This window comes from Callithrix jacchus, chromosome 2, assembly GCF_049354715.1.
Source record: "Callithrix jacchus isolate 240 chromosome 2, calJac240_pri, whole genome shotgun sequence".
Lineage (NCBI taxonomy): Eukaryota > Metazoa > Chordata > Mammalia > Primates > Cebidae > Callithrix > Callithrix jacchus.
In genome coordinates, this window is record NC_133503.1 from 79,161,874 (window position 1) to 79,188,917 (window position 27,044).

The following is a 27,044-nucleotide window of genomic DNA, read 5'->3' on the forward strand; positions in this document are numbered from 1 at the left end:
TATATTACCTTTTGGAATTTAAACAACAAAAAAATACACACACATACAGACTTCCTGTGATTCAAAAGTAAAGGATGAATAATGTTTTTACTTAGAAATGTTTTTAGGCTTATTAAAGATAGAATTCCCAGGTTCAATGTGTTGTACTTTTAAGCTTCAGTTTTATAGCTTTCATTTAAGCTTCTTTTGAATTTTAGTAGAGAAAATTAAAAAGAAAAATAAATGTGCTCAATATATCTACTTTTTGGGAATGCAAATTAATAAATATTATTATTGTGGTTGAAATTACAAAGAAATAGCAAATAAAAATATGCTCACAGTTATTTCATATTCCTAGTTTCCCTAGATAACAAACACATCTAGGTGAATTATCTGGAGCTGTGATTTCAGGCTTCTATAAAAATCAATGCATAAAATCACAGATGACTGAGATTTATAGCAATAGTTGAAGTATTTGAAATGAGAACTTGGTATAGAATATTTATTTGGTCATGTAGACTTGGCCTCCCTTTTAGCAAAAACAATAGTGTGTTCTAGAAGGCATAGTGAAAGTCACTCCTGCTACAATTCTTTCTTTTGCATATGAGAATGAATCATAGTCTAATATAATTATTCTACTTTTGAAAACTTTAGATTTTTCTAACCATTGTGCTTCTGTATTTTGGAGCATACCTTCAAGGAATAATAAATAGAGATAATGCAATTCTAACAAAATTTTTCTTTTATTCCATTATTTTCTGCCACATGATATTTCAAGGACTCCAAGTAATTGTTGGAGAAAGAAATTATACTGCTATTGAATCAGTAGATTTAGCACATCTGCTCTAGAATTGCTTAACTTTTTGTCTTAATTAGTGTTATTCACCTTGAAGTGATTATTTCTTAGAAATGTTAGTTAATTATTTGGCCCCAAAAAGATAATTTTTATATTTTCATGAAGAAATCAAACTTTCCCATTTGATTAAGTCTTATGCCTAGAAAAATACCTATGATAATTTAGCTCCTTACATTTTGGTAAAATTAGTTTGTAGATTCAAATTGTTCCTCTGTAGATTATATGCACAGGTTAAAACCAAAGGTATTAAAAATAAATTAACCCACTGACAGTCAGGCAGGAGTGCTGTTAAAAGCTACTAATAATTACAGATATAAATGCTAAATCATTCATTTGTATTTGTTATACAAGTGCAGGCCATAACTGCTTAAAATATATACTGGAATTCTCAATTATGGATTAGAATAAATAATAAAAATTGAGGATATATATGAAGGCATTTCATAAACATCAATATATTCAATATTACTAGCATTTATTTTTTATTTAGTATTTTATTCTCAAAACTTAAAAACAAAATAGAACTTCTTGTTTAATGGTGTAGATCCATGCACCCATTCTTGAAAGATGTTTTTAGTGTATGTCCTTCTGAAGAAAAATTTATACCCAGATTACAAGGAAGACTATTAACCGTGGAGGAATCTAGTCTACAATGTCATCTTTCCACAGATATTAACTTAATTGATAGTTCTTCTGTGGGACTAATCTGAGTCTAAATTTTGGTTACCAGAAGACCTTTGGTGGTGTGGCATTATTATTTCCTGTATCTGGCTGATTGGACAATTTTAGGAATCAAAGCAGTTTAAGTTTTTAGGACTTTTTTTACCCACCTTACCATTGAAATCATATTTAAATGGATCCAATTAAGTCTAAACCAAAATAATCAGTATAGGTTTACAACTATCAAGGTTTAAAGTAGTATACAAAATACAATAAGCCATAATCATTTCTATATTTCTCAAAAGCATTTATTTTTAAATATTCTTACCCAGTCTGGGGGATGTTATGGTATTTACATTAATTTTCTCATTGCAGGGTTGAAGGTGGCATGGCCTGTATGCTGCAGGTTTTTCTGAGGAAAAACATTCATTTCCATGTCTTCCTGTGATCTTATGCATGCATTGGATAACACGTGACTGCATTCCTTTGCCACAGGTAATGGAGCACTAGGAGAAATGCAAAGTTTGTGAAAGTTCTTTTTTTTTTTTTGCTGTTATTATTTTCTAGGATGTGAGCAACCTTCTCCTAATATTGCTTAAAATTAAACATGAGCTGCAACATCCACAGTCAATGCAAAACATGGGTCAGAAACATTGATGCTCATAAATTGGTCACAATGCTGTTGAGAACCTCTGGCTGATCTAAGACAGTGTTTTGGGTAATGACAAGAGTGTAAGAGTAAAGAAGGATAAAGAAAAATATACAGTATGACTTGAAGGGAAAGAGAGTGAATGACACCAACAGTGCTTGAGCAGACAGCTTTCAAAGGTCTAATACCTAGATTGCAACAAATAATTGATTCATTATTATTTAATCATTGATGTTCATAAGTTAGCACATGTCCACTTTTAGAGCTGGGTCCTTGTTACAGTCCTTAAATATACTCATCTGCTTTATTATCTTTGGACTTAAAATGTTTATAAATAGGCCAGGCGCGGTGGCTCACGCCTGTAATCCCAGCACTTTGGGAGGCCGAGGCGGGTGGATCATGAGGTTAAGAGATTGAGACCATCCTGGTCCACATGGTGAAACCCCATCTCTACTAAAAATACAAAACATTAGCTGGGCATGGTGGCAAGTGCCTGTAATCCCAGCTACTCAGGAGGCTGAGGCAGGAGAATTGCCTGAACCCAGGAGGCGGAGGTTGCGGTGAGCCAAGATCGTGCCATTGCACTCCAGCCTGGGTAACAAGAGCGAAAACTCCATCTCAAAAAAAAAAGAAAAGTTTAAAATAATGTCTTAGCCAGATATGTTATTAAAATAATTGCTTTTTCATGGTAGGTTAGGTGATATTAGTATTTTGCTAATAAAAATATTTGATAATCTAAATTTCTCAGGTAAAATTCACTTTTTTTCTATTTTTTATTTTTATTATTTAAACTTTTTTATTTTTATAGATTTAGGGGATGGATATATAGCAAAATGGCAAAGTTTGGGCTTCTATTATACCCATCACCCAAATAGTGAATACTGTACCCAATATGTAAATTTTCAACTCTCTTTGCTTTTGGACACCCCAGTGTCTGTTCTCTCTCTATGCCCATGTGTACTCATTGTTTAGTTTACACTTATAAGTGAGAACATGCATATTTGATTTTCTGTTTCTGAGTTATTTCACTTAGGATAATGACCTCCATTCATGTTGCTGCAAAACACATAATTTCATTCTTTTTGGTTGCATATGATTCCATGGTGTGTATATATCATATATTAGACACACACACACACACACACACACACACACTTGCTTTACCCAACTGTCTGTTGGTGGATACTTGGATTCCATAACTTTGCTAATATGAATAATGCTGTGATGAACAAATGAGTGCCTGTGTCTTTTTGATACAATAATTTTGTTTCCTTTGGATAGATACCCAATGGTGGGACTGCTGAGTCAAATGGTAGTTCTATTTTAGGTCTTTGAGAACCCTCCATACTATTCTTTATGGTGGTTATATTTATTTATATTTTCAACAACAATTGTATAAGTATTCCCTTTTCTTTGCATCCTCACTAACGTCTGTTTTTTTTTTTTTATATCTTTTTAATAGTAGCCATTCTGACTTTGGTTATAATTTGCATTTCTTGGATGATTAGTGATGTGGAATATTTTTTCATGTTTGTGGGCTGCTTGTGTGCTCTTCTGAGTAATGTGCATTCGTGTTCTTTACCCCCTTTTTAATGGGGCTATTTGTTTTTTGTTTGTTGAGTTGTTTGAGTTCCTTGCAGATTCTGAATATTAGTCCTTGTCAGATGCATAGTTTGCAAATATTTTCTCCCATTCAGTTAGTTTTCTGTACACTCTATTGATTATTTCTTTTGATGCACAGAAGCTCTTTAGTTTAAATAAGTCCCATTTGTGTCTTTTTGTTTTTGTTGCATTTGCCTATGAGGTTTTACGCATAAATTCTTTGCTTATGCCAACATTCACAAGCATTTTCTTTGGTTTCTTCTAGGATTTTAAGTTTCAGGTCTTATGTTCAAGTATTTGATCCACCTTGAGTAAATTTTCATGTATGGTGAGAGATAGGGGTCCAATTTCATTGTTCTGCTTATGGCTATCAATTTTTTTCCAGCATCATTTATTGAATAGGGTTGTCCTTTCCTCATTGCATATTTTTGTTGACTCTGTTGAAGATCAGTTGGTTGTAGGTACATGGGTTTGTTTCTGAGTTCTCTTTTCTGTTCCCTTGATCTGTGTATCTATATTTGTACCAGTAATGTGCCATTTTGGTTACTATAGCCTTGAAGTGTAAAGTTAGGTATTGTGATGGCTCTTGCTTTGTTCTTTACTTAGGATTTCTTTGGCCATTCAGACTATTTTGGGGTTCTATAGGAATTTCAGGATTTTCTTCCTAATTCTGTGAAAAATGGCATTGATAATTTGATAGGAGTTGTGCTGAATCTGTTGATTGCTTTCGGTAGTATGGTTATTTTAATGATATTGATTCTTATAATCCATGAGCATTTTAATGATATTGATTCTTATAATCCACGAGGATGGGATTTCTTCCTTTTGTTTGCATCACTTACTTTTTTCATCAGTGTTTTGCAGTTCTCCTTGTAGAGGTCTTTCACCTTTTTAGTTAAATGTATTTCTAAGTAATGTGTGTGTGTGTGTGTGTGTGTGTGTGTGTGTGTGTGTTATTGTAAATTGGATTGACTTCTTGATTTCATTCTCAGTTTTAATGTTATTGGTGTGTAGACATGCTTCTTCACTGATTTTGTATACTGAAACTTCACTGATGCCATTTGTCAAGTCTAGGAGTCTTTTGAAGGAGTCTTTAGAGTTTTCTTGGTAAATAATCTTGTTATCAGCACACACAGATAGTTTGAATCCCCCTTTTAAAATCTGAATGTTTTATTTTTTTTTCTCTTGCCTGCTTGCTCTGGGTAGGACTTCTAGTACTATGTTGAGAAATGGTGAGTGGGTATCTATCTTTATCTCATTCCAGTTTTTGAGAAATGCTTTCAAGCTTTTTCCCATTCAGGTTGATGTTGGCTGTGGGTTTATTATATATGTATTTTATTAATCAAGTGCACTTTTAGCAGATTTCTTGCATTTCAACTAAATGTTATTTTCATTTGTAAAATATTTTGCAAAGAACACATTTGATGTATAACAGTCTTTTACCAGGGAAGTCTCTTGGTTTTATACATATATTACTAAATTTGTTTTGTGATACAAATAGACTGATACTAATTTGTCTGAGAAAATACCATTATTTTATGGTATTAAAACTATATGTAAGAGAGAAAATGTATTTGTGTTTCTGAAAATAATAATTTATTTACTAGCCATATTATTATTATTATTATTATTGAGTTGGAGTTTCGCTCTTGTTACCCAGGCTGGAGTGCAATGGCGCTATCTCGGCTCACCGCAACCTCCGCCTCCTGGGTTCAGGAAATTCTCCTGCTTCAGCCTCCTGAGTAGCTGGGATTACAGGCACTTGCCACCATGCCCAGCTAATTTTTTGTATTTTTAGTAGAGACAGGGTTTCACCATGTTGACCAGGATGGTCTCGATCTCTTGACCTCGTGATCCACCCGCCTTGGCCTCCCAAAGTGCTCGGATTACAGGCGTGAGCCACCGCGCCCAGCTAGCCATATTATTTTCTATGTAAAAAGATGTAGCAATATTTTGCTTAAACGGTTTATTAATACCATTAATAAATCCCGTTTAAAAAAATTATCTTAGTGTATACTATTGTGATTAAAAAAATTTAAATATTTTCTGATTGTCATCTTTTAAGTATACAAATATGCATGCCATTTTTAAGACTTTTTTCCCCTCTATTTTCTAAGCCACTATTAGTATTGCATTCTCGTTGCTATCAATTCTTCCATTATGATCATCATCGGGCTCATCTCTTTTTTATTTGCACAAGAAGCATTATGCACAAATCCTCATCATCTCAAATCTAGTGTACTATTGTTTGATTTGTTTTTAGTCCTCAGTCTGCCAATGATTATCACATACTAACTGAAAATGCATTCTTTCAAAATTTATCTACATATATATGCTCCTTGGACAAAAATCTTTGGTTACTGAGTTTACCATTGGCTACAAGATAAGGCCCAGTATCCCACTACATTCAGGCTGGCATGTATTTACCCCTTTAACTTTAATTTGATCCCACTGTATTAAAAATAATTTGTACTTTTATAAATTAATCATTTCCATACAATTTCTATTTCTACCTCTACAATTGTGCTGAGATTAATACTCCTTTCCTAAATGCCATGACTTTTTTCAAAAATTTATCTTAGGCTGTGTGTGGTGCCTCACGCCTGTTATTCCAGCACTTTGGGAGGCTAAGGCAGATAGTCACTTCAGGCCAGGAGTTCTAAACCAGCCTATCCAACTTGGCGAAACCCTGTTTCTACTTAAAAATAAAAAAATTAGCTAGGTGTGGTGGTGCAGGCCTGTAATTCTAGCTACTGGGGAGGATGAGACAGGAGAATTACTTAAATCCAGGAAGCGGAGGTTGCAGTGAGCCGAGATTGCACCCCTGCACTCCAGCCTGGGTGACAGAGTGAGACTGTCTCAAAAACAAAACAAAACAAAACAAAACAACACAAAAAACACAATCTCAAATTCAGTTTCTCCATGAAAGCTTCCATATTATCCCAATTACCTATGCATATTTATGCAATATTTATAAATTAAACCATATATTCATATGTTGAGTCTATACTTCAGAAACACAGTAGAGATTTAAAAAAAAATGATGGATTCTTAGGACAGAATTTCTTAGTCAATAAATGCACCTGAGATCTGGGAACCTGCATTTTTAATAAAAGCATGTAGGAGATTATGTTGTGCAGTCTGAGTTTGGAAATTACTGGCCAAAAATAAGTGTTCTATATTTAACAGAGACCCTTTGTATTACTTCTTATCTGTAAGTAGTACCATATAATTCATCTTGATGTCGCCTCAGCTGCATGGTAAATTATGTTGGAGTTGTTCCTATGTCATGTTCAATAAAGAAGCCTATATTTCTGGTATGAAAATAGCTTTCTGCAGAATAACAGAATTTTATGTGTATGTCATTAACATGAATGTACAGATAACTTAGCTTTTTAAGTTTTACTCTGTATATATTTCCACAAAATATTATCTTTGTATCTGATGAATTCTTAGCTTTCTGCAAATAGCAGATCAAAGAACAACAACAGATAACAAAACCTGACTTTTTTTCTTAAACTTCTGCAGGATCTGAGTATTTCCAGTTCAGTGTAAGCTTTATTGTAATTTCTAGCTATTATAGAAGGGCTGTTTGACATGGTCTTTCTCCTTTAAAAGCCTTAATCTCAATACCACTCTATACAATGGATATAATCATATAAATTAAGACACACTTAGAAGAATATTTTCAGAATGCAATACAGTTTAACTAAAACTTTCAAGGGATTAATATTATATAAAACAAAAACCATTCTAGTCTCTATTCCTAAAATTTCTGTAAATCTTGAAAAAAAAGTCACAATATTTGAGAAACCAAAAGAATAATAGAATCTTAGAAAGATGGGCTTACTCTGATGTGATAAAGAAGGTTCTCAATAATATTTCAAAGATGCCCATAATTAGTCATGGACTATTCCTGACACTTTCAGTCAATCTTACATAATCAACTCCAAAGTATATGACCAAAATGAAGTAATGCATCATTTTTTAGTATTACTGAAAATGACATAAAGTAACAATAGACACAAGATAAGTCAGAATATATAATCTCAGCAGATAATGGCTGAATAGTGCCTTTGAATAAAAATTTTTGAACTAGAAAAAGATGTTAGTTGTATTTTATAGGCAAATTCTGTTTTGCAACTATTTGGGAATAATATGGAAATAAAAATATTGTCCAAGAAATAATGGAAGCTCTATAATTCATTAAACTAAAACAGTATACATTTTTGCTTTTGAAACTAATCACTAATATATTTGCTTTATTATTAAAATAATCTTTAGCTTTAGAATTTAATTTCCATTAGATTATTTTAATAATAAAATATCAAGCTCTTACTAGTGTTTTCTTTATAAAATATAATTTGGTAAAACTTTTATTACAAATGTATGAAAAATGAATAGTTATTTGAAATAGAACAATTGAAATCCCAAGCAATCTTCTAAACTATTTATTATTTTTATTATAGAAGACAATATTAAATAATAAAATATCTTCTCAAATAATGTCACTATGATTAAAAACATACAGACATTAAAGATAAAGCCAAAATAATTCTGACCTCAAAATTAGGAGATCTGGCTTCTGATTATTTCCCTCTAGCAAACAATTTACCTGAAATTTATTTTTCCTTTTTGTTAAACAAGGTGTTATAGTAGATCATAGCTATAGTTTCATGTCTAAATTAGTATAAAAGTAAAATTCCAAATAATTTATTAATAAAAGTTACTATCATCTAAGTGGTGAACACTTCTAAGTGGTGAAGCTACATAAGAGTAAAGACTCTAATCTCATTAACTAATTATCCACTTTGCCAGCTCACCGTTGTGGCAAGTCCTAGCTATCTGCAAATAGAAGTCCCGTCTAACAGAGTCCCAAAATTATAGTTTGCTTGAATGTCTCAGAACACTACATCATTTATTGGTTTTCAAATATTTATTGACCACTCATTATGTTCATAGTCCTGTATAGAAAAAAAAAAAAACACCAGAGATTATTCACTACGGATCTGGTATTTTATTCAATAACGTTTAAAACACAAAGACATAAAATTGATGGAGTTAGAAGCAGATTACTACCACTATGGAAGCTGAGCAATTGCATCCATATTTAACCAATTCTTTAATTTTTTTTTTTGTTTTGTTTTTTTTGAGACGAAGTCTCACTCTTGTCACCCAGGCTGGAGTACAATGGTGCAATCTTGGCTCACTGCAACCTCCACCTCCCAGGTTCAAGCGATTCTCCTGCCTCAGCCTCCTGGGTAGCTGAGATTATAGGTGCCTGCCACCATACCTGGCTAATTTTTGTATTTTTAGTAGAGATGGGGTCTCACCATGTTGGCCAGGCTGGTCTCGAACTCCTGACCTCAGGTGATCCGCCCACCTGGGCCTCCCAAAGTGCTGGTATTTCAGGCATGAGCCACCAGTTACACTACAAAGTCACTTTGCTGCTTTCTGATCAAAGGAAATCAATAGTATTGTTATGGGAAAGGGCTCCCAATCCAGACCCCAAGAGATGGGGTTTCTGGACCTCATACAAGAAAGAATTTGGGGTGAGTCCATAGAGTAAAGTGAAAACAAGTTTATTAAGAAGGTAAAGGAATAAAGAAGGGCCAATCCATAGGCAGAGTAGTAGCATGAGTGGCTCAACTTAGTATACTTACAGTTATTTATTGATTATGTGCTTAACAAAAGGTGGATTATTCATGAATTTTTGGGAAAGAGGTGGGCAATAACCAGAACCGAGGGTTCTTCGCCTTTTTTGACCACATAGAGTAACTTCCTGATGTTGCCATGGCATTTGTAAACTGTCATGGTACTGGTGGGAGTGTCTTTTAGCATGCTAATGATTATAATTAGGGTATAATGAGCAGTAAGGAGGACCAGAAGTCACTTTCATCACCATTTTGGTTTGGCGGGCTTTGGCCAGCTTCTTTACTTCAAACTGTTTTATCAGCAAGGTCTTTGTGACCTGTATCTTGTGCCCATCTCCTATCTCATCCTGTAACTTAGAATGCCTCAACCTCCTGGGAATACAGCCCAGTAGGTCTCAGCCTTATTTTATTCAGCCCCTATTCAAGATGGAGTCCCTCTGATTCCAAAGCCTCTCACATATTACTTTTGAAAGCTTTTCCTCCACTCAGTACTAACAGAAGATAGCACTTATTTCATGTTTATTATATGCCAGGCACTGTGTTAGAGATTATATTTATTTTAATATCACACATGAAGGCCATGAATACTATTATCCCTGTTAACAGATGAGAAAGTAGAGGCTCACATACATTCACAAAATGCCTGAGGCTTTAGAGGCTAGAAGTGCTGAAATTAGTGTTTTAACTTAAAAAATATTGAATCCAGCATTTGAACACTTAAGCACTATTTAATATTCTGAGATTGCTAATATATCTCTTATGTTAAAACAGAAACATTTGCCTTTTCCACATACTGCCATGTTAGGCTGTTATCCTACTCTACTGTTAAATTAAACAATAATGAATTTTGAAAGCTTTTTTGTTTCATTTTTGGTATAACTCAGGTTATATGGTATGAGGTGAACTTTTGTTCTAAGGACAATTTACATGCCTGATTCATTTTTAGATAGGGTGATCATATAATTTATTATCTATATCCGGACATTTGTGAAAGAAGTTGCTGATAACAATTTTTCCCAGACTCTAGGGGTACTGGGACAGTCCTGGGTAAACTAAAACATCTAGTCACCTTATCTACAGACAACCTACAACATATCATGTGTTAGACAATAAAGACAAATGAACAGACATATGAAATACCTATTATATTCCAGGCCTCCAATATGCTTTTACATAGCATATCTTGGTTATCTTTCTGATAACCCTAACAGCATTACTAATGGAAAGTGTGAGGCATGTATTTCTTTTATCCATTCAACACATATTTACTGAGCCAATGTGCCACTGTCTCAAGACTGGGATGTAATAGTAAGCAAAACAGACAATAATAGGGGCCCCCAGGAGCTTACAACTTAATGGGTGAGAGGGTAAGAGCCAAAAAATAAAAGAGGAATGTAAATTATAATTTACATTTTAACAGGTACTATGGAAAAAATTAAAGCTTGGAGACAAGATGAGAAACGTTTGGGGTAAGGGATTTTGTAATTCAAATAGGAGAATCAGGATAGGACTCAAGGAGATGGTACAAAGAGAGACAAACCTCAAATGCAAGTCCTTTGATTCCAGAGATAATGTTATTTCCACTATATGCACTGTATAGTTTTATTCTTACATTTCCATGCTATGATATTCCAAAGTGTTTAATAACGAGGGCAAATGAGTAAAGTGGACCTTTAAGTAGGTGTTTCTTCAGATTCCATGGCATGTTCTCTCCCTTTCCTTTCCTTCTCCCTTCTTTCAGTCTCTTTCTAATAAATGCTAAATCTTGCTCTTCATATCTGTATCAAGTAATTTAATATATATTTGAAACAAGACACATTATAGACTTCCACTAAAAGCCAAAATGCTAAAATGTCAACATCAATTTGCCAGCAAGTGGGAAAAAAATACAGAGTTTACCAGATAACTTGCCATTGAAATTTCTTTTACAAGGAAAATTTTCTGACTAGAGTATTTAAAAAAAGAGAGTCTTGTATTGTCTGATGGATATTCTGTTCCCCAGTTTAATATTGTCCCAAAGGACCTTTGAAACAAAGCACTTCATGAATCAATTCCATGTACAAGTCTTTAATTCTGAATAGGAAACACAATCATGATGTCCAGTTTTACCAGAGTGAAAAGGAAGCAATCATCTTTAGAGCAAATGTAAACAGCTTAGAAAATTGCTCACAAGAATTTAGGACTTAAGCAAATTTTTGACATAGACAAACAACAAGGCACAAGGAAAACTGATGTTGATAATCCCTTTTCCACACCAAAAAACTATCTCCAAAGTCTCTAAAAGCAAAATTTGTTCTACTGACTTAGTGATATTGATCAATTAAATCTACCTATGAAAAGTACAATCTTTTCTGTACTTGGGTACACATGAGATAATTTCACCATGTAAACCAAAAATAAAAATTTAAAACCCCAAATAACTGAATGGACCCCTCCTCTCAGCCAAGAGCATTCCAGAAGTAAATCTGAAACACGGATTCAGGCCATGAATGGGTGGTAGTGTTATACTAGATAGGCAGACATGAACAGGGCAGAAGAGGGACTCCCCCTTCCCCACAATCAGGAATGTCAAGTGATCATCAGCTGATGGTCAAGAGGTTGCTAACTGTCTTTCTAAAATAATAATTAGTTGCAGCCAGTGCCAGGGGAAGGCACTTCCCTTACAGATTATAAAAACCCTGAAACTGGTGATCAGCAGCTTCCCAATAATATCTCAGAAATAGGTCAAGTGGGCTCAAGCATGAGCATTACGAGGGAAAAATGATGGAGTTTAACCAGTATATGACCTCCTAGGAACACTAGACTAGTAAGGGAAGAGCACCTTCAGTGAGCATGTATACAACTCCAGTAACCACACTGTGCATGCTCACCTCCCAATGCGAGCAGGCCATTGTGCATGTGGGCAACTCACCCCAAAAGAAGAATTGGGGCTAAGGAATGGAAGACCCCAGAAGCATGCCTACAGGAAATCCCAAGTCATAAAGGTCAAACCGCACACTTGTCCGTCATGTTGCCTGCCTTGTCCTCTTCTAAATTTACTTTTTTTCCTTTCATTCCTGCTCTAAAGCTTTTTAATATATTTTTCATACACCAGCTAGAAATAAATTATTTAGGCAGTCAGTAAGAGAATCCTTGGTAAGGTTTTTCTTTTAATGAAAAGCAGCCCCCAAATCATTCTAAGCAGCCTGTAAAATTGAGCTGAGAGAGAGAGGAGGGGGGAGGGCGGGGGGAGAGAGAGAGAGAGAGAGAGAGACAGAGAGACAGAGAAATAGGGAGAAGGGGGTGGGGGGAGAGAGGGAGGGAAGGGGGGAGAGACAGAGAGAGAATAGGAAGAGAGAGGGGAGAGGGGGAGAGAGAAAGATTCCTTTTTTCTCTTTCTTTTGCCTATTAAACTTCTGCTCTTCTGTGTTTGCATCCTTGATTTCCCTGGCGTGAGATGACAAACCTCGCGTATTTAAGTATTTTACTCCAAAACTTTTCTTGACTTATTTTGAAATAGCCATGCAGATCTTCTCTTGTGGGAAAAAAACTACATTCTGTAAAGAATCCCCTTCCCTTTCAAGGTCTTTTTCCTGATCCAGGAGAGATAACTAAGAATCTGGAACCTCTTTGAGTGTGATAAGAAACATTTACAATCTATTCTCTCTGAAGCCTGCTAAGTAGAGGCTTCATCTGCATAAGAATCTTGGTCTCCACAACCCCTTATCTTAACCCTGACACACTTACTTCTATTGATTGCAGGTCTTTAAAAAATTCTTTTAATCAATTGCCAATCAGAACATCTTTGAATCCACCTATGACCTGGTAGTTCTCTCCAAGTTGTCCTGCCTTTCAAAGTCCATCTTCTTTGTCTTGATTGGTGTCTTATGTTTCTCTAAAATGTGTAAAACCAAGCAGTAGTCTGACCAAATTGGGTACATGTTCTCAGAATTTCCCGAGGCTGTGTCATGGGCTGTGGTCACTCATATTTGGCTTAAAATAAATCTCTTCAAATATTTTACAGTATGATTCTTTTCATTGACAACCATATTTTTTTTAATAATGAAATAAAGCGTTCATTGCCATGGACATTAGTGACAATGTCTAAGATTGTATTAAGTTATACTGTGTCTATACTGTGGCTCACATGTCAAATACCAAACATGATAAAATAATTCCCAATGATTTTAACACTTTGGACTCTCAAAATGATTAGAGAAATAGTTTAGTAAATGGGAAGCTCAGATGGAAATGTTAGCAAATCAACTTGGTAACAAGAAAAAGGCTTAATCTTCTTTCAAAATGAAATATACCTTCTTTTTTTTTTTTTGAGATGCAGTCTGACTTTGTCACCCAGGCTGGAGTGCAGTGGCACAATCTGGCTGACTGCAACCTCCACCTCCCAGGTTCAAGAGCTTCTTCTGCCTCAGCCTCCTGAGTAGCTGGGACTACTGGTGCGAGCCGCCATGCCCGGCTAATTTTTGTATTTTTAGTAGAGACAGGGTTTAACCATATTGGCCAGGCTGGTCTAGAACTCCTGACCCCATGATCCACCTGCCTCAGCCTCCCAAAGTGCTGGGATTACAGGTGTGAGCCACCGCGTCCGGCCTGAAATATACCTTCTTAAAATCTATATTCATTTTCAGTCTCTAAAGCTTAATTTCCTGCCATTTCCTACTTTATTACCTGCCATTCTTATACCAGGTAATAAGAGCAGACTGACTTTATTTTACCTAAAAATAATTTAATCTAAATAAACTAGCTGAAAGGGAAATACTTGGAAGAAGTATAAGCAATATCCAAGTTTGCAGAAGTGTAGAGTAGAAGTTTACTTAACTCAGATGTTTATAATTTTTTCTAAAAATGACCATGGATGATGTAACAGACACAGACATGAACTCTTATAAAATTATATTTACTAAATTAGGTGATAGCACTGAGCAGACAGGGTTTGGCATTACCAATAAAGGCAGGCTCAGATGCCGAAATGATTTGACAAATTTATAGATTAGCCTAAACACAGATAAATGAGAGAAAATGAAAATGTGTAGGAAATAAAAACACATTCAAAATAATCTTAACAAATTCTTAACTGTGACATTATTGTAGAAACAAAGAAATGAAATGAACTCTGAGTAGTTGTGAAGTCCATTTCTTGGAGAAAACAAGGTGTGAAATCCTTTCTTCTTGGACAAAACAAGGTGTGAAATCCTTTCTTCTATCACAAAAGATGAACGAGACATGAGATACTGCTGACAAGTTAAATTACATGAGAAAACTGAACATGGCAATTTCACTGCTGAAATTATATTACTTATGGCATTAATGAAAAATGTTGCTGAGATCTTGGTTTAAACCCTAGAAGAAAATCTAGGCAATACCATTCAGGACATAGGTCTGGGCAAAGATTTTATGATGAAATCACTAAAAACAATTGAAACAAAAGCTAAAATTGACAAAGGGGATCTAATTAAACTGAAGAACTTCTGGAATGCACAATAAACTATTTTCAGAATGAACAGGCCACCTACAGAATGGAAGAAAATGTTTGCAATCTAACTATCTATCAAAAGGTCAAATACCCAGAATTTACAAGGAACTTAAACAAATTTAGAAGACAAAAACAACCCCATCAAAAAGTGAGCAAAGGACATGAACAGACACTTCTCAAAAGAAGACATTTTTTTATGCGGCCAACAAACATGTAAAAAAGCTCATTATCATGATTGTTAGAGAAATGCAAATCAAAACCCACAGTGAGATACCGTCTCACACCAGTCAGAATGGTGATTATTAAAACGTCAAGAAACAACAGATATTGATGAGGCCGTGGAGAAATATGAACACTTTTATGCTGTTGGCGGGCATGTAAATTAGTTTAACCGTGTGGAAGAGAGTGTGGTGATTCCTCAAGAATCTGTAACAAGAAATACTACTTGACCCAGCAATCCCATTACTGGGTATATACCCAAAGGAATATATATCATTCTATTATAAAGATACATGCACATGTATGTTTATTGCAGCATTATTCACAATAGCAAAGACATGGAACCCACCCAAATGCCCATCAATGATAGACTAGATAAAGAAAATGTTTTACATATACAACATGGAATACTGTGCAGCCATAAAAAGGATCAAGATCTTGTCCTTTGCAGGGACATGGATAAAGCTGGAAGACGTCATCCTCAGCAAAGTGACACAGGGAAAGAAAACCAAACACTGCATGTTCTCACTCACAAGTGGGAGCTGAACAATGAGAATACATAGACACAGGGAGGGGAACATCACACACTGGGGCCTGTCACGAGTAGGGGAGGGGAGGGAGACCATCAGGACAAATAGCTAATGCATGCAGGACTTAATATATAGGTGACAGGTTGATAGGTGCAGCAAACTACCATGGCGAATGTTTGCCTATGTAACAAACCTGCATGTTCTACACATGTATACTGGAAATTCAAGTAAAAAAAATTTTTTTTTTAAAAGACCTTGGTTTAACACTGAAAAATAGGTGAATACCTAATAGAAAATGCTCATAGAAATGTCCATTTACCTTGAGGTATTTACAGATGTCATAGCTCCAGTATGTTCAAGAACAGTGAGTGTGTACTGTTGAGTATCTGTGGCCTGATGAAATTAAGGTTTTTCAGGTGTAATCTGATACACTTTAGGACCTGAGGTTAATTAGGTCTAAAATAGTACAACAGTGTAAAGAAGTTTCTGATGGATCAAATGCTACACAGAAGATATGAACATACTCTGTTGTTAAATTTTCATTATTTAATATAGAAATGTTCCTTTTATGATAGTTGAATATGTTTACCAAGATCATCTTCATGTATTTTTCCCATAGATTATATGAACACCATTATCTTAGTAAGTATCCACCAGTGAATGATAGCAAACATGCTTTGAAATATAATGAAATAAGTAAAATATGTTTAATTTAAAGGGGCTACACAAGCTCCAATAGCCATCCACATATTTTTTGAAGTGCCCAAATGAGACAAGAGAATAATCAACCATGATGTCAGTGGGTTCTTCAAGGTTTGTACCTAGTACAACTTGAATCTACTTTTATAAAGCATAAAATTATCTTTCTGTCACTGAAAATTTATTAATCGTATGTAGAAATTTATGTGATGGCTCATGGTATAACCTAGCCATTGTCATGTCTCTGCCAAATTCACCAAAAGATATTGTTGTCTGCTCGTCCAAGAAGTAACATAGGCACTTCTGAACAACTTAATTTCACTAAACACTTTATAAATGAGATATTCATAAAAACCTCTTAACTGCTCTCCTGTTTAGAGATCAGACACTCATTCTTTCCATTGAGCTCTGATTCTTGTATTGCTTCTGCACTCCATGGGCTCTGATATCCACCGGACTGTCCTACATGCTAATTTTTGATGTCTCACACTGCTGCTATCCAGTGAGCAGCCAACAGTTATGCTGCTTTTCTGTATTAAACTTTCATAAACAACTATACTAGAATCTTGACACTGAGTCTTGTAATTCTTTCTTTGTAAAAATAAAGATTTATTAATGCTTCTCAAAGTGAATATGAAAGGAAGAAGTATAAAAATATACTGTCCTGAGAGAACGATCCAAGATGGCCGATCACTAACATCCCGGGATTGCAGCTCTCAGGGAAGGCACGGAGAACTAGAGGACGCCACACTTTCAGACAAATTCTGGTTGCTCACGGAGCAGAAGATCCCCCAGTGGAGGAAACACACGGGTGGCCAGCGCGACTCTCGTGGCCGGTGCAGCGGTTCTGCGGGCACCTCGGCGCGGCAGCTCTTGGAGCACAGTAAACAGGTTCAGAGGACCCACAAGGGCCCCCAGCACGACACCAGAGCCCAGCTCAGCGGCTGTGATGGCACCTCGTGCGGCAGTGCTCGGCTTAGAGTAAACGGGAGCGGTTCCCCTTCTGACCGAGGTTTGGAGCCCCGGGAAGGCAGAGTCGCCTACTAGGACACAAGAAGGAAGCCAGACAGGAGAATCCTGGGCAGAAAAGCACCATCGGTTTTAACTCTGCTGCTCTGGCCCTGGGAACTAACAACCTGGACGCCCACTCAAGAGACCTAATCTGAAAGTTGGTAATTTCAAAGACGAGAGGAGGATAAATTTACAATGACGGGAAGAAACCAGCGTAAAAAAGCTGAGAACACTCAAAATCAGAACGCCTCTCCCTCTAAAGATGATCACAGTTCCACATCGACAATGGAACAAGGCTTGATGGAGAATGAGCGCATCCTGATGACAGAATCACTCTTCAAGGAATGGATAATAACAAACTTCGGTGAGTTAAAAGAACATGTTGTAGCCCAATGTAAAGAAACTAGAAACTTTGAAAAAAGGTTTGATGAAATCCTATTGAGAATAGACAACTTAGAGAGGAGTATGAGTGAATTAATGGAACTGAAGAATACAATACAGGAACTCCGAGAAGTATGCACAGGTTTAAACACTCGAATTGTTCAAGCAGAAAAAAGGATATCAGAGGTCAAAGTCCAACTTAATGAAATAAAACGTGAAGAAAAGATTAGAGAAAAAAGGATAAAAAGGAATGAGTAAAGTCTCCAAGAAACGTGGGACTATGTGAAAAGACCAAATTTACGTTTGATAGGTGTACCTGAATGCGATGGAGAGAATGAATCCAAGCTGGAAAATACCCTTCAGGGTATTATTCAGGAAAATTTTCCTAAACTAGCAAAGCAGGTCAACATTCAACCCCAGGTAATACAGAGAACACCACAAAGATATTCCTTAATAAGAGCAACCCCAAGGCACATAATTGTTAGATTCACCAGGGTTGAAACGAAGGAGAAAATACTAAGGGCAGCCAGAGAGAAAGGTCATGTTAACCACAAAGGCAAGCCTATCAGACTTACAGCAGATCTCTCAGCAGAAACTCTACAAGCCAGAAGAGAGTGGGGGCCAATATTCAACATCCTCAAAGAACAGAACCTTCAGCCCAGAATTTCATATCCAGCCAAACTAAGCTTCACAACTGAAGGAAAAATAAAATCTTTTATGAACAAGCAAGAACTCAGAGATTTTATTACCACCAGGCCTGCTTTACAAGAGCTTCTGAAAGAAGCATTACACACAGAAAGAAACAACCAGTATTAGCCTTTCTAAAAATACACCAAAAAGTAAAGAGCACCAACATAAAGAAGAATTTACACCAACGAATGGATAAAACAGCCAGTCAACATCAAATGGCAGTAACCCTAAATTTAAATTGACTAAATCCCCCAATCAAAAGACACAGCCAAAACCCAATGGCATGTTACATCCAGACCTGTTTCACAGGCAAGGATACACAAAGACTCAAAGGGATGGAGAAAGATTCACCAACCAAATAGAGAGCAAAAATAAATAATAAATAAATAAAAAGCAGGAGTTGCAAATCTCGTAGTGGATAAAATAGATTTTAAAGCAACAAAGATACAGTGGTAAAAGGATCAATGCAACAACAAGAGCTAACGATCCTAACACCCAGATACATAGAGACTTAGACTCAATGAGACAGAAAATTAATAAGGATATTAAGGACTCGAACTCAGATCCGGAACAAGTAAACTTAATAAATATTTATAGAGCTCTCCACTTCAAATACACAAAATATACATTCTTGTCAATACCACATCACACCTACCCATAAGATTAAATGAAAAATTGATTGGCCATTAATAATACCCAATTTTTTTCAAAATAAAGCAATATTTACATTTACTCTCCCTCTTTCTCTTCCTTTCTTCCTCTCCTTTACTTATTTTTTTTTCTTTCCTTCTCTCAAAAAAAAAAAAAAGAAATCAACTTGTAAACCTCTAGATCCAGGTCGGCAATGTCTCTCTCATTGCTTGATTTCCTTCCTTCCCTTCCCTCCCTCCCTCCCCGCTTCCTCCCTCCCTTCCTTCCTTCATCCCTTCCTTCCTCCCTACCGTCCTTCTTCCCTCCCTTCCTGCCTTCCTCCCCCCCCCCCAAAAAAATATATATATACTGTCCTAGGCCAGGCATGGTGGCTAACACCTGTAATCCCAGAATTTTGGGAGGCTGAGGTTGGTGGATCACCTGAGGTCCACCAGGAGTTTGAGACCAGCCTGGCCAACATGGTGAAACCCTGTCCCTACTAAAACACAAAAATTAGCCAGGAATGTTGGCAGGTGTCTATAATCCTAGGTACTCGGGAGGCTGAGGCATGAGAATCGCTTGAACCCTGGAGGCAGAGGTTGCAGTGAGCTGAGATGGTGCCATTGCATTCCAGCCTGGGTGACAGAGTGAGACTTCATCTCAAAAAAAAAAAACAAACTATATCTATATCTGTCTATGTATATAGCCACATACAGGTATCTATGTGTATCTATATCTATATATGCATATAGATATATCATCCTAAAATTAAAATGTATGATAAAAGCTCTTACTGTTTTGCACAAAAAAGCTCAAAAGAAAAGAGATAGTTATTTCATTTTTATTTATTTATTTATTTATTTATTTATTTATTTATTTCTAAGACGAGTCTCTCTCTGTTGCCCAGGCTGGAGTACAATGGTGCAATCTTGGCTCACTGCAATCTCTACCTTCCAGGTTCAAGTGATTCTCCTGCCTCAGCCTTACAAGCAGCTGGGATTTCAGGTGCTGCCACCACACCCAGCTAATTTTTGTATTTTTAGTAGAGACAGGGACCTCACCATATTGGCCAGGCTGCTTCTGAACTCCTGACCTCAAGTAATCCGCCTGCCTCAGCCTCCAAAGTGCTGGGATTATAGGTGTGACACACCGCGCCCAGCTGATAAATATTTCAGTGTTAGAATATAATATTTCTTGAACTGGCAGTCTGATATTTCACTTTATATCATTTTGAAAGTATGCACTAATTACTAACTCTACTTATTTGACTAACAACTGTTGTTATAGAAAACGTTCCACATTTGCCCATGAAGTTAAAATTTGAAGTAATATGTGATTTCGAACATGGGGCTAAATAAAAAGACTTCTACATCTAGCCTTATATAGAGAGAATCTAAGGTAAAATGCCAAAGCTTAAAATTATTGACTAAATGTTACTTTCTACCTTTTATGCTGGGACTTCAGAAAAGTCATGTAAGTACTGCGTCAGTGCTAGCTAGCCCTTTGTCACTCTGAATATTTAAATTACTTAGATTTGGGAACCATATGGGAGATTATTTGTAGATTTAGATTATATAATCTAGTTCGTCAGTGAGTTTGTGAAACTATTAACCTGTGCATGTTAAACACAATCCTAAAGAAACTGTAAAACTCTTCAAGGTGTAAATCCTATAAAATGTCATATTAAATATGTTACCAAAGACGCAGAAAACCTAACAGTAAAAATATCACTCTAAGGTGTTTATTTAAATTTTTGTTAGATTAAAAAACTCAACTAACAGCAGTCTATTTTTTAATTCCTAAAGAAAAAAAAAACACTTCAGTGTATTTAGGGGTTAAAAATCATAATTCTCACACTTGGCCAGGACAGAGATTACCCAAGATTCCTTACTTCTACACTATGCCAAAGATATATATTTTGGAGAGAATGTGTATTCTCCAGGCCAACAGCTAAGGAAGGCTCTGTAATGCTTTGCTCATTTCCAGCTGGCCTCTGTAAGAAATAGGAATTCCTAAATTAAGGGAAAATTGTCACTGGCAGAGCACAAATGTTTTTTTCCTTAACCAATATAATAGACAATCTTACAGAACCTGATATAATCTATAATGACAAATGCCAATCTGTAACAAGGTTAACAGCATTGACTTGGGTAATTTGTCTTTGGGAATAATGGATTGCTCCAAAGTGGTTTAACAAGAGTGAAGTAGCATTCACAGTGGAGAGAGGACCTCATAAGGAAACTAAACGATGACTTCTACTGGAAATTATTAGCGCTGCATTCCTATTCATTTATGTATATGTTTGGCAGTTCCATCTTTCAACTTTTTAATAAAGTGAGTGTGAAACAAGCATACTAAAGAACAAAAAGTTAGGTTTGTTTTTAAAGATTTGCTATTCGTTTTGGTCTGTGTTTCAGTGTCTTTTTAAAGCAATTTGTCTGCCTTATTTAACACATAGATATTTGGAATTGAATCCCTTCCTATAGGTCAGGCATTTGAGGGTTTTCTTCTGTATGTGTGTATGTGTTTAATTAATTCAGATTTTTTGGATCTAACATTCAAACTCTTCTTGCCTCTTTAATACAAATGTTTGCATATAGTTATAGCAAATCAAGGAAATGTGTGTGACAAAATCAAACAGATTGCTTATGAATGATTTAGAGAGAACCAAATATGTTGTGAAAGGACTGTCAAAATTACAAAATATGTTTTATATCAACGTGTACACTAATCACCACAACAATGGAAGAAAAAAGCGATGTTTGCATTAAGAAGTAATTAATAGACACAAAGTCTTGAGCACACTTGCAATTCTGTCAGAGCTCAGACCAGAAATCACTTTGCTGAAGTGAAAGAAGTGTATCAAGACCTTTCTATTTTATTACTGTCATTCCAGTGAAACATCTTCCCACCAGAGAGAACTTTTTGGAATGACAATCATTAAATTCCCTTTTCAGATAAAATACTTTCCAGGTCTAGTCCAATAATTGTATGTCAAAAATGGATCAGATGCCTCTGTGGCCATATGAGAAAGAAATGTGTGTTTTCTTGTTCTGTTTTGTTTAAATAAGTATAGTCTTGATTTAAAATAGCACAGATAGTATTATATAGCTATATTTAACTTATTCCAACTTAGAATAAACTATGTATTTGCCAATTCACCGAGAAAATTAAGTGAGCTTCGCTTCTATCCACTTCTTTTTTAAGGTAATTCCAGCCAAATGGATTCAAGAGGACACAAAGGAAGTCTACCTGTTTCCTTGAAACTCAACTTTAAAAACATTTTTATTGTCTCAAGTATTTTGACATTAAAGGGTAAATTGACTTAAAAACATATTTTCATAGTTTGAGGTTTGATGTAGGAAAAAGTAAAGAGAGTTATGTGACTATATAAAACTATGTTGATTAGTTTAACTTTTATGGAAAATACCAGTGAATAAATATTTTGTAAATAAATATATAAAATCTTAGTTATCGAATTAGTCAGAAAAATCAACCCATAAATATACACACCTACTGTGTACCTACACATTTTTAAAAATAATTTAAAATTTTAAAAAATACAATGCTTAAATGTATCATACTTTTTTTTTGCTCACACATATAGTACAATATTCTGGTTGCTGAGAGATTTTCGAGAAATGTAAAGGAGTTAAGATTTTCTTAATAAAATGGCAATAATGTAAGACAATAATTGGAAAAACTAATGTAATCAATAAGTGCCAAGGAGTTCTGAGGCTATCATTCATTGGCAAAGCCCTTTGAGAAACTAGATACTTCCGCTGGTCTTTAAGGACTTGGATAGTTGGAAGAAACACATTGTAGACAAAGAAAACTATAAACAAAGACATAGAGACTGTAGAAGTAACAACTACTCAGGCCTGAGCTTAGTGGAAACACCTGAGTTAATGAAGATGATGAGAAAATTCTGGAGAGGTAGGTGAGGATACAATACAGAAGGCTTTGAGGCACAGTATCTGGTAGTTGATGTAATCAGTGGGAATCTCTGGAAGTACTTAAGAGTATAGGAAAGAATGATGAAACCATCTCTTGTGACTGGATGGAGCTTCTGGAGGAGAGGAGTATGCAGGTAAGAAAACTGTTACTCTATTTCTGGTGAAATATAGGAAAGGGTTGTGGTATTATATTGGGAATTAAGAGCAACTGAGACAAAGCCCTACTCATGTATAGAGGAAGAAGGTAGGTGGGGAGATGATTTTGAAATTTTTTGAAAAAATGGAAATTGAAAGTAGGCTATCGTCTTGAGATAATAACATCAGAAATTTTGGTTTAAATATATATATTTTAAAAATGAGGGCTGGGCATAGTGGCTATGACTGTAATCCCAGCACTTTGGGAGGCCGAAGCAGGCAGATGGCTTGAGCCTAAGAGTTTGAGACCAGCCTGAGAAAAACAGCAAAACCTTAGCTCTACTAAAATACAAAAATCAGCTGGGTATGGTGGTGTATGCTACTCAGGAGGCTGAGGTGAAAGGATTGCTTGAGCCCAGAAGGCAGAGGCTGCAGTGAGCTGAGATTGCACCACTGCACTCCAGCCTGGGCAACAGAATGAGACCCTGTAACAGGAAAATAAACACAAATAAAAATTTTTTAAAAATGAGGAGTTATTGGGATACCAAAGGCACTTTCCTAGGGCAGCTGAAGTTTGAGTTGAGACCAAAGATATAGTACCCTCAACTCCCTCTAATTCAGTCCCCATCACATGGAATATTTTTTAAATACTTTTTTTTTTGTTTCTCATAATTTTTCTTTTGCTCCCCTGAATAATCCTTTCTCGGTTCCCTCTCCCACAGCTGCTGCTTCTCTCACATGCCTTCACAGAGAGAGTTTCTCAGAAACTCCATTTTTTTTGTTTTTTGCATTTTTTTCTTCTCAGGCTATACTCCCTACCCAGGTACACATGTACTTTGAAATTTTAAACACCATTTACTTGCTGATGACTCAGATGTTTCTATTTCCATCCCATACCTCTCCCCTAATCTGCCTACTAAACACTAGTATTTAACTATTTTATGAGCACATTGAAACATAGTCCAAAATAGAAATTACAATCTTCCCTTTCAAACTTAATCCTTCTCCAGGGATTTCTGTCTCATATCACAAAACCACCCTCCATACATGTTGCTCAGGCCAGAAAACTAACCTGGGAGTTCTCCTTAACACCTCCTGCTTTCTTACCTCCCACTACAGATAACCAACCCAAGTTCTTTTCATTTTAACTTCATAAAAAATTCTCGAATTCAGCCATTTCTCCCTAGACCCACTGACACTACAATTTGAATATAGCTAGCACTTTTATAGTTACTGTGTATGTGACACAATCCTCAACATTTTCCATGGATTATTTCATCTGGACTCATTAACTTATTGTAACAGAAGATACATAATTCAAACCAAAAATATCTAACTTCATATACTGAGCTATCTTAACTCTTCTAGTCCCAAGTCCTCAACTCTCTCCTGAAAATCTATAGTATTTTCACATCTTCCTGTATCCATGATATCAATCATTCTTAATAGTATACCCTGAAAAATGTAACGATTAAAAGAGTAAGAGTTTTGAAAAAATTCCAGACAGAAACTGTTAACAAATTTTACAAAATTAAAAGTAATTAAATAGATTTGGTAAAAATATAAGCACAGGGCCAGGCGCGGTGGCTCAAGCCTGTAATCCCAGCACTTTGGGAGGCTGAGGCAGGTGGATCACGAGGTCAAGAGATCGAGACCATCCCGGTCAACATGGTGAAACCCAGTCTCTACTAAAAATACAAAAAATTAGCCGGGCATGGTGGCGCGTGCCTGTAATCCCAGCTGCTCGGGAGGCTGAGGCAGGAGAACTGCCTGAACCCGGGAGGCAGAGGTTGCGGTGAGCTGAGATTGTGCCATTGCACTCCAGCCTGGGTAACAAGAGCGAAACTCCGTCTCAAAAAAAAAAAAAAAAAAAAAAAAAAAAAAAAAAATATATATATATATATATATATATATATATATGTATATGTATATGCACAGAAGTTCATTTCCCTCAATGTAATTCAAATATTCTTTGTACATCTGTGTAGAAAAATTGTAATATGTATATGATGAACATACCTATATAACCTTTGTTGACACTACGTGACTCTCCTGCATGACATTTTACTTACTTAATTGTAGGACTTGGAGAAATTTTCTTATCAGCATGTATTTATCTACAAATATTTTTTAAAGACCAGTATTCCACTGTTTAAAATAGCGTCATGAGTTCTATAACTAGTTAATGGACATACAGGTTGTTTTCAAATTTTTGTTGACCTAAAGCTACAGCAGTAAGCAGCTTCATAAATATCCTCAGCAAATTATGTGAAAATGTTCATAAGGAAAATTTTTCCTTATGGAGTTAAATTCTTTGAGGCAAATAAAGTGTGCATTTCAAAATGAGATAAAATTTTTTTCACCTATAAAGTTGGTGTAAAAAATGATAAAATCCAATCTTAGAAGTGCTGTGGAGAAGAGATATGTGAAAGCAATTGGACTCAGTTAAGTAGAGTCTGCACCCTTTAAATGGAGCTTTCTGGTTGTCCCACAATATCCCTCACTCCGCTACTCTCATGTTACTTCTGGGTATGCATATTTGTGTGTGCATGTTTACTTGTAAGCATATTTGTTAGATTTATTTATTATGCTATATGGACTTATGCATATTTTGTCCTGTAGCACAAGCTTGTAGATGTATATTTTTCTAATCCATTCTGCTATTTGTGTTTTATTTCCTCTTCATTTTAAAAATTTTAAAATACATTTCCTTGGACTATGCACATCATTGACACTGGATTATTACTTTTACTTCCATGGTGAAAGCATTTTGACATTCAAAGAAGCCTGTTGTTACTTTGTTACATTTTACAAATGCGGAGTTTGAGGTGAGGGGGACTAAGGAACTGCTTCTCTGCAAACAAGATCAACACTGATCTGAAACCCTGGTCATGTGGATACTGGAGTGCCATCTAGTCATCCTGAAACAAAATCTCAAGGCCAGGACCCCCAGCTCAGGGCCCATGGCTCTGTTTGTTAGAGTAATTTTGTTAATTTTGTTTTGTTTTGTGTTTTTGAGACAGAGTCTTGCTTTGTTCCCAGGCTGGAGTGCAGTGGCACGATCTCAACTCAGTGCAGCTTCCACCTCCTGGGTTCAAGCAATTCTCATGCCTCAGCCACCCAAGTAGGTGGGATTATAGGTATGCACCACCATAATTGGCTAATTTTTGTGTTTTTAGGAGAGATGGGGTTTTGCCACGTTGGCCAGGCTGGTATTGAACTGCTGGCCTCAACTGATCTTCCTGCCTTGGCCTCCCTAAGCGTTACGATTACAGATGTGAGCCACCATGCCCAGCTTGTTACATTTTCAATCCAGAGACCTCATGTGATATCTTTCCAGTTGGCTGATCATTTGTATATTTTCCTTGGATCTTAAACTTGAATTTCTCTAGTTATCCTGGTTATCTGGTTATTTCTATCTCTGGATAGTCTCTAGTAGTTGATGAACAAGTATTTCACCATATATAAGTAAAATACACTCAATGCTAAAACTAATGCTTTTAATTTTATAACATTTTTAATCAAATTCTCATATTTTTTTCATGTGAACATACCTCCCTGACCCCTGCAATATAGAGTCCTTCTGAGGCTCAACATCACAAAAATGAGATTGAGCATGTATGTTCCATCCTTCTATAAAGAATATCAAGAGTAACTCCATCACATTTACTTTCTGAATTACTTTGAGATATGATTTAGAAGATGAACTTATAGATTCTTTAGTATGCTGCACAAGAATAGTGATAGAAAGTATTATTTTAAAAGCTAGTAATCGTGCTAGAAGCTATGAAGAAGAAAATATTATGAAACACTCTGGATTTTATTTTTACAATATTATTTCTCTTGCATTTTTCAATACAAATGAGATTAAACACATACTCTTATATTTGCATTTAGACTTATATACATGTTACACACACATA

General features: G+C 35.7%; 1 protein-coding gene across 3 annotated transcripts in view; it reads right to left on the reverse strand.

The window, feature by feature from the left end:
- ADAMTS19 (ADAM metallopeptidase with thrombospondin type 1 motif 19) overlaps positions 1–27,044 on the reverse strand; it is a 266,721-nt gene that overhangs the window by 1,395 nt on the left and 238,282 nt on the right. For all 3 annotated transcript variants that reach the window (XM_002744633.6, XM_035290949.3, XM_078364939.1), the window contains one exon: positions 1,824–2,001. In XM_002744633.6, coding sequence (XP_002744679.3) covers positions 1,824–2,001 — 178 coding nt within the window. The remainder of the gene's footprint in view (positions 1–1,823; positions 2,002–27,044) is intronic.